At 42.9% G+C, this 11,244-nt stretch overlaps 1 protein-coding gene across 1 annotated transcript; it reads left to right on the plus strand.

The window, feature by feature from the left end:
* The first annotated feature begins 2,614 nt into the window (after positions 1-2,614).
* Positions 2,615-10,829, plus strand: FKBP7 (FKBP prolyl isomerase 7). The gene is made up of 4 exons (XM_075529319.1): positions 2,615-2,943; positions 3,920-4,071; positions 9,243-9,376; positions 10,505-10,829. Exons 1-4 carry the CDS (start codon positions 2,735-2,737, stop codon positions 10,664-10,666), a joined length of 657 nt encoding a protein of 218 aa, XP_075385434.1. The 5' UTR covers positions 2,615-2,734; the 3' UTR covers positions 10,667-10,829.
* The last annotated feature ends 415 nt before the right edge of the window (positions 10,830-11,244 follow it).

Raw genomic sequence — 11,244 nt, forward strand, 5'->3', positions numbered from 1 at the left:
CGGGGCTGGAGGCTGCGCGCGCGGGGCGGGGGCGGGGGCTGGCACCGCCCTCCTGCTGCGGCGCCCTTCGGCCCCCAGCCGGATCAGCAGCCCCCCACCCGCCCCCCGCCACCACCCCCACCCGGGGCCAAGGCCTCCAGACCCCGGGCTGGTGAGCTTGGACCCCGAAGCGCCAGACCCCACCGCGCCCCGGGACCCACCCAAAGAAGAGCACCGCTCGCGCACCTCCTGCTGTTTCTGCTGTTGGTCCATTGGGCTCTCCTGTAACTTCAGCTCAGGTCTCTGTAGAGCATAGGCGTCCTATTTATATTGCCTTCCTGACCTCCTCACAGTATGGGAATCGACAAAGTACTGCCTAATCCTTCAAACGAAAAACAAACCAAACACACATCGGGAGGCGCCCCAAGGAATTATGATTTTAGCTGTGAACTTTGAATGGTCACACTCACACTTAGAATATAAAACGTGGGACTACATTTGGTGCTTTAATCTTTTTCTGAACATGGGAGCTTCTCCTTAGCTTTTTTTATTTTAAAAATGCTGTTTGGAAATGATAGCCATGTAATTGACCATGATTTTCACATTTATGGCATTTTACAAGCTTTAAGTGAAGCAGAGTAGCCTCCACCCCCCACCCTGTGATCACATTTCAAAACAACTGACTTCCATCAAGTCCATTCTAACTCATGGTGAGCCTTTAGGACAGGGTAGAACTGCCCCTGTGGGTCTTCGGGACTGTAAATCTTTTACAGGAGTAGAAAGTCACAAGTTTCTCCCAGAGCTGCTGGTGGTATTGACCTCCCAACCTTTTGGTAAGCAGTCCAATGTGTAACGCACTATACCACAAAAGCTGTTCAGTGATGTAGAATTACAGCTACCCTGGAAAGAAGGAATCCAGGCCTCTAATCCAGGCCTCTGTGTAGTGCTCCAGTGTCCTAGGAAATAGGGTGGATTGGAAGGACAGGCAGATGTTTTTGTTACGAGCCATCAAGTCGGTCCCAACCCATCACAGCCCTGTGTACAACAGAACGAACACTGCCTGGTCCTTTGTCATTGTCACAAGTGTTTCTCTGTTTGAGCCCACTGTGGCAGCTGAGTAGTGCAGTTGAACACTGATGGACTAGCTGGTGGGCTCACTGCCTTCTCTGTCTCAACTAGAAATGGCCACAAGCAGTCAGAACAGTCTCAGGTACTTTCCACATAGAGACCTTACCTGGGCTTTCCAAATCCACGTCCTTCTGAAACAGCCAAGCCAGGGCCCCTTGCAGCTATGACTGGCCCAACCACAAACTTGCTCCCCAACACTTTCAAAGGACCCACCTTTGCTTAAAGGACAATTTTCCTGAATCTATTATTTTTTCCCCAAAACTCCTCAGAGCTTCTTTGTCTTTGATATCTCCTCTTGAGCACCAGGCCTTCCTTGTTGCAGAAATTTGGATTTCTCCCAAATAAACTTTTTCCTAAAATCTTGGACTCCAGAAACTGTCATTTCACAACTGTAAACAACTTTCCACATTTTTGTGTTTGAAATTTTCTGACTAAAATGTGGAGAAGGGGGCTATTAGCGGTGAGACTGCAACAAAATGCCCAGCGCTTTACCATGTATCCCTGGTGCGTGTAATGGGAATAATTACCAATGTCAAAGCGACAATGTCCAGATCATTTCTGCCATATGGTTATTAGTTGCTGTCGAGTGGATTTTACGCCTGGGGACACCTTGGGACAGAGCACTACCCCATAGGGTCTTCTAGGCTGTAATCTTTCCGGGGACAGATGTCAGGCCCGTTGCCTGCAGAGCCACTATTTGGGTGCTTGAAGAGCCAGCCTTTTGTGAGCAGCAGAGTGAGCACTGGACTCCTGTGACCCCAGAGCGGGCCCTCCAATCAAACCAGGCCTGAGGCAAATGGGGAAAGAACTGTCAGTGATCAGCAGGTCCAGAATCGCCATGTCCGCTGGTGGTAACTACCTTTCACAGCTGTTACAGAGGCACCTCAGTGTTTAGTCAGTGACAGGCAAGTGGCATCCATGGGGTTGTGTGTGGCTCAGTGGAACCGCTTAAGCCATCTCCTTGATCCCTAAAAGGTTTCCAAGGCAGCCCAGGATTTCCAAGACAGCCACCCCAGCTGATTTCTTAACTTCTTCCAGAATAGCTCCCCCATATCCTGTCGCTCCCTAATTGCCATAGAAGTCTTCTGCAGCCAGAAACACCAGCTTGACTGAAGGATGGAGGGGATGGGGTGACACACCTGGTTATTTGCTAGTTTTTTAGGAAACTGCGGGCTAAAGCGCTGACTGTTAAGCATAAGGCCTACCTCCGACCCACCAGCCGCTCTTCCGGAGAAAGAGGCGCCTGACCGTCCTGTGAGTCGGAATCCAGTCATGGCAATGGGTTTGGGTGTTTCTAATGTAAACTGCTGTAAAATATGCAAACTTAGCGAGGAGAGAAGCACAACGGCCACAACGGTGAGTGCGGAACCTCAGCCAGCCCGTTCGGGAGAGGATCCTCAATTCTTCGCCTTCCTGGCCAACAAACTGCAGAGGAGGCCCCCCCCCCCCCCCCAAGGCGGGCCTGCGGGGCGGGGTCTGCGAGCGCCCCACCCGGCCCTTTGTGACGCACTGTAATGCCTGCCACGCGTCGGAACTCAGCCCAGGACTGACCGACCGCCACGGGGCGCAAGTCACAGCGTGCAGGGCGCACGGCGTAGCCAGCCTCCTAGCCAGCGTCGGGGGAACCATGCATTTCGTGTTCAGCTTAGTCTTTGGTTTTTACGTTTGGGGCTTTTTTACTCTTCTGGGACAGAGGAAAGCGGAGGGCACGGAAGAAGTAAAAATAGAAGTGTTGTTTCGTCCCGAAAACTGTTCTAAGACCAGCAAGAAGGGCGACCTGCTGAATGCCCACTACGACGGTTACTTGGCCAAAGACGGCTTGAAATTCTACTGCAGGTAGGAAATGCTGTGAACAGTGGGTGAGCTAACCCCACTGAAACCTGGAAGCCTAACCGGTCACTATTAGGGGGGTGTTTTGTTGAGCCTTTTAATTCCTGGGAGAAGAGATTTGATGACAATAGTTATATTCCGTACTGTCACTTTTAAGCTTACTTATTGAAAATGTTGGACCTGGAAAGGTCAGCATCCACAGGCTCAGAGTATTCTCTGTAGTGATGCTCCCAGGTCTCATTTCCTAGCGTAGGGCGCTTTAAGAGGGCGTGCCTAGATTGTATGCAGCATTCAGCAGCACGGTTTTTATAGGCCACTTTCTGACAGGGGCTGTGCCTGGTGAAGATGCTGTTCCCCTCCCTCCCCCCCATCTGCCCTCTTCCACTCACCACTGCTCAGTTCGGACTCGGCTATTATTACTCAGAAAGCGGTTCCCAGTCTCCGCTGTCAGTTTTGAGTTGGGAATTCAAACCCTGGGAGAAAGATGGGGCTGCTGAGATTCACAGTCTCAGAGATTCACTTTGAGTTGCAATCCAGAATCGACTCCAGCTCTTCCCATTTGGAATAGAAAAACTTAATTAAAAATGAAATTTTAAATGACTATTAAAATGATTTTAGGAGTCATTTCAAACTGAACTGCAAATTGCTCATTTTCAAGAACAAACCCAGAGAGGTTCCTGGATTTGAACAAGCCATGCATGCATCTAGTTAGGGCCTTGAGACCGATTAAAAAGTTAAACTGTTGAATGCTTTTTGTAAAGATGACAAGAAAAAAGACTTCTGATGGGCAAATTATACCTTTTCTTCCTGTTAATGAGAGGCAGCTAAGCCAAACAACTCCTTAGGGGTTCAGAATGAATGTTAACATAGGAAAACAGAGTTACAGAGGACTCTGGTTTTATAACTAACTGCCAGCCGAGCTTTGCATTTTGAATTCCTTTGTCCTGAAGGCATTTGACCAGGATGCTGTGTTTCATTGTAGCCGGACACAAAACGAAGGCCACCCCAAATGGTTTGTTCTCGGTGTCGGTCAAGTCATAAAAGGACTAGACATTGCGATGATGGACATGTGCCCTGGAGAGAAGCGGAAAGTAATTATACCCCCTGCCTTTGCCTACGGAAAGGAAGGCTATGGTGAGGTTTTTTAATATTTTCTTTTAAATATATATACTTTAAAATAAGTCCTAGCGGAAATAACTACAGAAATGCAAGGGGGTGTTCAAAAAGTTCACGGAAAAATTCCATTATCCTTTATTCCCATTTTTCCACAAATGTTTTGAAGCCCCCTCATACAGGGCCCAACAGACTTTCCTTGGCTCTACATCCCTAGTTCTTGTGGGTTGTTGTCCAGTCGAATCCGACTCAGGGCTACCCCTGGGTGTCAGGGTGACGCTGTGACTCAGGTGGTTTCAGTGACTGGTTTTTCTAAAGCAGACTGTCAGGACTTGCTTCCAAGTTGCTTTTGGGTGTTTGTTACTGGAACGGCCAACCTTTCAGTTAGCAGCCAAGCAGTTTAACCATTTTTACCACCCATGTACTTCAGACCTGGTTTAGCCCCCTCTGGCGTAGTGGTTACTCGTTGGACTGGTAGCCACACAGTCATCAGTTCGAAACCACCAGCCACTCCAATAGAGAAAGACAAGGCTTTCTACTCCCATAAAGAGTTGCAGTCTTGGAAACTCACAGGAGCATTTCTACCCAGTCCTAGGATCCTTATGAGTTGGAATTGACTGGATGGCAATAGGTTTTCACATAAGAACAAAGAAGTTCGCGCTGTAATCCATATTTCTGGCCAGACTTCATTCCCTCTTGGTGGCAGCACTCAAGATGATCATGTATATTCCAGAAGCTGTAAGTTAGACATTTTTGGTTTTAGTATATGCTGTGTTAACTGGAGCCCTGCTGGCGTAGTGGGCTACGGATTGGGCTGTTAACCACAAGTTCAGCAGTTTGAAGGTCAGCTGGAGAAAGATGGGACTTTCTACTCCGATAAAGTTATAGTTTCTCAAACCCACAGGGGCAGTTCTACTCTGTCGTACAGGGTCACTACGAGTTGGAGTTGACTGGATGGCAGTGAATTTGGGTTTTGAGTTATATTATTAACTATTAAATAAAATGTCTGTAGTACATCTTGCCAGTAAGCAGTCCTAAAATCCACAGCCATTGCGTATTCCAACTCATCACCACCTTAAGAGACAGACTAGAACTGCCCCACAGTGTTTCCAAGACTGGAAATCTTTACAAAAGCTAACAACCACATCTTACTCCCTCGCGAGTGGCTGGTGGGTTCCTGGCACCAACCATTTGGTTTTCAGCCCAGCCGCCAGCCACCATCCCACCAGGCCTCCTTGGAAGCCCTGTGGGCAGTTCTGCTTTTGTCACTGTAGGGTTGGTGTGAGTTGGAATCTACTCAGCAGCAATGGATTGTGGGTAGCATAAAATCTGAACACCTAAGGAAAGCAGATACATGGGAAAACTGTTTATAAGTAATATCAAGAGTTACCATCCAATGATAAAAAATGACCTCTCCCTGGAAACAGACAGAGTTCTTACACAAGCAGCCCACTGACAAAAATAAAGTTAAATGGCCCTTACATATATGGCATTCTTTTATTCAACATTAGAGAACAAGAGACAGAAACAAAATGAGATACCATTTTTCATCCATCAGACTAACAATTATGAAGTTAATGATGTATTATGTGATCAGAGACAAGAAAACTCACTCTTGCATTGTGGCTAGAAATTCAAATTAATTCAACCTCCTATGCAACTAGTTATTAATGTGTCTTAGCCCAAGATTTATGAGACTATTGTGAAATATATTGAGTGGTCCACACTAATGTCCTGAATAGCCAACTTTCATTTTATGCATAAACAAACCAAGGCTCAGAAAAGTTAAATGCCTTCACTGGAATTTGTTTCATCATGTACTAGCTTATTTGTATTACAATAATTTAGGTCAGATTATTTTTTAAGTACCAGACTTTTCAGTAGCTGCTTTTACCAACTTCTTGACTAAATAAGCTGTTGTCAGTTATTACTAATACCTAACATCAGTTGTAACTTTGTTTTAGGCAGTACTTGAAGAAGTCTGTCCCTTGCACAGCAGCCTTGTCTCAGGTCACCAAGCACTCCTGCATGGCTTGAAATGCATGTGACTTTTTAGTGCTTTATTAACTCTTCACGTGGTATGTATCGATTCCTTACATTAATGCCTACTTCCTTCATCTACTTTTATAATACTCTTAATATTTTTGGCAAGAAAAAATCCCAACGAATTAGCAATCTTTTCTATATCTACGGCAGAAGTCTTCAGAAACTTTTCACATACTTATAATATATATTTTTAATAAATTTGAATTTGTGATCTCCATTGAAAAGTCATCTGTTATTATGAATTCATAACTGGACAGAACACAACTGGATTTTATCAAAAGATGCCTTGAATCGCTCTCTAGCTTATTCACTGTAAGGTCATAAAGTGGCACATTTGGGAGTTTTACCGTCGCTTCATGAAGCATGGGGGGGTTATTCGATTATATTCTTGCTTTGCAGATTACTGATCCGCCATTCTTTTGGCTGTAACTTTCAAGCTTTTTTCGCCTTGGACTATAAAAATTTTAGCAAGAATTTCCCCTCTTTCTCCCCCCTTTTTTTAATTAAAGAAACTGCTGTCTCCTTCAAACAGCTACCTTAAAATAATAAACAAACCTGTAGATATTCATGTCCAGTAGACCAGGCACTGTGTGAGGCCGAGGGGATGTATCATTGACTCCCCCTGCCTCTTATCAAGTCATTCCTACAGCTCATTTTTAAGAAAGGATTGTCTGCATTAGTTTATAGATTACTAAAATCATGAGCTAACTTTATAAACTTAATGCTAACAGACATTTATTGCATTTCGAAATTTCTTCATAAAATTCCTGAATTGTTCTTATTTGAGCTTATTTTTTAATTCTGTAAAAAACTGGGAGACATGCTCTTTGAAAAAATGATTGAAGTCCACTAAATGGGGAAGGGTTTGTCTCTAATAAATGGTGCTGGCAAACTAGGTATCCATTTGCAGAGAAATGAAAACAGCATTCATGCTTCACACGATGCCCAAGAACTAATTCAAAATGGATCAAAGGCCTAAATGTTAATTCCAAAACTGGTAACGTAATGAAAGAAATCATAGGGTAAACCTTGGGACCTTAATTTAAAGCATAAATAGACAATTAAACATAACAAAAAATGGACAGACTCTCATTCATATAAACTAGATATTGGAGCCCTCTTAAAACTTAAGTGCTCATGCTCATCAAAGGCCCCACCAGAAGGTCAAACATAACCTGCAAACGAGGGCGATTTTGTGGGCAATGACCTGACAAAGATCCAATCTCTAAAATTATAGAGAACTTAAGTATCTCAGGAAGTAAAAGATGAATTCTCCCACTAAGACTTGGCAAAAGACCAAAACAGACATGTCACCAAAGAAGACATTCAAGTGGACTAACAACATGTAAAATGATGCCTGCAGCCTTTAGCCACTAGAGAGATGCAAATCAAAACCAGGAGATGCCACCACACACACACACACACACACACACACCTTCTCACCTCCACTAATGATGATATTGATCAAAAACAGCAAATGCTGGCAAGGCTTTTTCAGGTAGATTGCCGTAGGTTGATGGGAACTCATACACTACCAGAGTGACTGCACAATGGCACTATCACCGCTGTGGAGAGCAGTATGGCACTTCCTTAAAAAGCTACAATCAGAAGTGCCATCTGCTCTAGTCATCCCTTCCTAGGTATGATCCCCCAGAGAAGCAGGAGCTGAATGCCAATAGACACATGCGCACCGAAGTTTATTGTAGCATTCAGCACAGCGGCAAGAAGATAAAACAATGTCTGCCAGTGGGCACGTGGACTTTTCAAAGCCTATGGTAACTATGTACAATGGAATACTTACTACATAGCAATAAGGAATAATGGTGACTCCGTGAAGCATCTCACAACATGGATGATCTGGAAGATATTAATCTGAACAAAATCCGTCCATCACCATGTTAGGCCATGTTGTCTAGAGAAACAAATCCAGTGACACTAATCAATGTAGAAGAAATTCTTATATGAAGGAATTATATATGAAGAAGGTATCCTAGCCCAATCGAACTCAAGTCCTTTAAGTCCAATAGTAGCCCATCAATCCCTCTCCAGACACATTTAGCCACATGCAATGATGCAGAATGCAGGAAGAGCTCAGACTGGTAGGTACAAAGTCATGTGGATCCAAGGTTAGTGGAAAGATGGCAGGGCACTGGCAGCCCCCAGGGTCAGTGAGAGAATCCCAGCCAGTAGAAGGCGAAAGGGCAAAGAGAGCAGTTCCCAGTGTCTCACATTCTTACATCTAAAGGCGTATGTCATCAAGGCTGTGTCATCAGGCTATGACTGACCCAAGAGTCTAGTGGACACAAACTCATCCAAGTACCACAATCACTAAAGAACAGGTATTGCTTGGTACCATTTGGAGGGTAAGTCAAAAAGTATTGGTACTAGGGTGCTTGGGTTCGTTCATACACACAGAAAATGTCTGCAGGCAGTGGATGGCTGCAAACCATTCTCTCCGTGATACGTTTGTCTTACTGTCATCAGTGGGCTTTCAAAAAAAAAGGTCTATTCAGAACAGTTCCAAAGACAGACATCAAAAAGAAGGGACATGCTCAATACATCTTAAATTGAAATTTTTTTAAAAATCAAGCTTTGAGTTGTAATATTGAAAGATTCTATGGGAAAACTTGAATAATTCAGGAATCCTGAAAGATGATGGAAGTAATACACAGAATCATGCATCAAGAACTCATTGACAAACCATTCCAAGAGATAGCATATGATCAACAACTGACGGTCCTGAAGGACCAAATCTAAGCTTCACTGAAGGCATCGGCAAAAAGCAGGGCACTGGAAGCATCACTCATCTTTGCCAAGGAATTTGAAAAAGCTACCTGGCCAACTAACTGGAAGAGATTCATATAAAATGATAAAGGTGTATTAAATACTACATAGTTTACTTTAACCAGGAAATAGTCGTTCCTGTGATTTAAAAACATGGAAAACTATTCCAAAAATTTTTTTGAAAGAGGGTCAGAGGCTCTTAAAATATTAGGCGGTTTCAAAGTTTGTAGAAAATAGAATTAAAATTTAAGAAAATTCTTGCATGCCCTTTTTGAACCCCTTATACTCTTATGGCTATTCATGAATAAATGCTTAAACATTATTTTCTTCATATGTTAAACTGTTATAATTTACACTCTTAGTGGAAGGCAAGATTCCTCCTGATGCAACACTGATTTTTGAGATTGAACTTTATGCTGTGACAAAGGGACCACGGAGCATTGAAACATTTAAGCAAATAGATGCGGACAGTGACAGACATCTCTCTAAAGATGAGGTAACTCGCCTTTCATGGTGTACAGTTTAATGTTTTCCCCGAGAGCATTTTGTATTCATTCATTCATCATTTTATTGAGCTCTCAGCTTAATTTTTTCAGCACAATTTTAAAACATCTGTGTTATAACTTAAGGAACCAGGCCTGCTAACCAAAAGGTCAGTGGTTCAAACCCATCGGCCACTTCCCAGAAGAAACATGTGACTGCTTATGTTGTTCAAGATTTACAGCCTTGAAGACTTGGTGGGCATTTCTGCTCTGTCTTGTGGTTTCCCAGAGTCCAACCAGCTCACTGGCAATGGGTTTGGTTAGGAGCTGAGGTTCTTTTTTCTTTAGTTCTAGCTAGGGTGGCCTGTGATCATTTTGCAGTTATAAAGCATGCTGCTCTCAGCAGATATAAAATCAATAAATGGATCAATTCCTATTCAGTCACCTTTCTCCCTGGGAAAAGAAAATGATTTGCCATCAAGTCAATCCTGACACGTGCTGGGCCATGTGTATCACTAGAACTGTTCCTCACAGGATTTCAGTGACGGATCGGAGAGCAGAAAATTACCAGACTCTTCTTTGGGCTGCTTCTTAGAGGACTTGAACCTCTAACCTTTGAGACAGCCCCCTGTGCTAGCCATTTGCAGGACTCTCTTTCAGGGAATATCCAATATGAAGGTTGCAGGGCTAATGCTTGTTCTATTAAAGCCTGGTGTGTTTTAACAAGACAGCTTCAAAAATGTTCACAGACATATGTACAGATGTGCTTGATACAATTGATGTATAGATTATCATAAGAGCTGTAAGAGCCTCCAATAAAATGATCTTTTAATTCAAAAAAAATTTAAGTTCACAAAAAAATTCCATTTTTCTATGAACGTTGTGAATTTCCCTTGTCGTGTTAATGACTATGCTTTGAAAAGAAAGCACAGCACTAACCACCTGCAACCTCAGGGGAACCTTATTTGAAGACCATTTTCTCTTCAGAAAATTGTTTCCAAAAGAAATTTTTTTAATCTGAAATAGCTGTTTAAAATTTTGTATTACTCTACGTAGTCCTGGATATGGGTTTCACTCAAAGTTACTGAACATTTATTAGACCTTTTTATTAAAGAAATGTTACTTTGGCTTTGATTCTATAGATAAATCAATACTTGGAAAAGGAATTTGAGAAAGATAAGAAGCCACGTGACAAGTCATATCAGAATGCAGTGTTAGAAGATATTTTCAAGAAGAATGACCATGATGGTGATGGCTTAATTTCTTCCAAGGAATATAACGTATATCAACATGATGAGCTATAGCACATTTTTATTTCTATGTTTTCTTAGTGACTTACTGTACTTTTGAATATAAAACAAGGTCAGTTTTTCCAAGTTATGTTTTCCCCTTAGCAGGATATATTTTGATCCCCATGAATACATGTAATTTTAGTATAATAAATGTGAGGCTTCTTTGCAAATTTAACTTCTCAGAAAGTGGTGGTGATTGTTTCTTAGTTCTGTATTCTGTGAACCAAACTGCAGTACTTAGATGCACCCATGGTGTGGGAAACTACATATGGGAATACACATATGTCAAGTTTCATTATATTTTAGAGGTTAAAATACTGTGCTTTTAACAATTATTCATTGGGGACTCATGAATGATCATTTCACCTTTCTTGGCATCACTGAAAATATAGCTTCGACGTGATCAATTCCAACTGATACCAACCCAGTAGGACACAGAAGAACTCCATAGGGTTCTGAGACGTACATCTGCATGGGGACGGAGTACTCTGCCCCTTGGGCTCCACACTTGTCATATGAAAATCTCCGGAGTGCAGTCTTCTTTTAGTATGTGGTGCAGGAAGAGATCAGAAGTCCTGAACTATGTTTAG

This window comes from Tenrec ecaudatus, chromosome 13 (genome assembly GCF_050624435.1).
Source record: "Tenrec ecaudatus isolate mTenEca1 chromosome 13, mTenEca1.hap1, whole genome shotgun sequence".
Taxonomy (NCBI): domain Eukaryota; kingdom Metazoa; phylum Chordata; class Mammalia; order Afrosoricida; family Tenrecidae; genus Tenrec; species Tenrec ecaudatus.

Excerpts from the sequence above, each read along its gene's own strand:
- FKBP7 (XM_075529319.1), top strand. The coding sequence starts at position 2,735 with ATGCATTTCGTGTTCAGCTTAGTCTTTGGTTTTTACGTTTGGGGCTTT. Across the intron at positions 4,072-9,242 it reads CTACGGAAAGGAAGGCTATG|TGGAAGGCAAGATTCCTCCT; the intron begins GTGAGGTTTTTT and ends TTACACTCTTAG. Across the intron at positions 9,377-10,504 it reads GACATCTCTCTAAAGATGAG|ATAAATCAATACTTGGAAAA; the intron begins GTAACTCGCCTT and ends TTGATTCTATAG.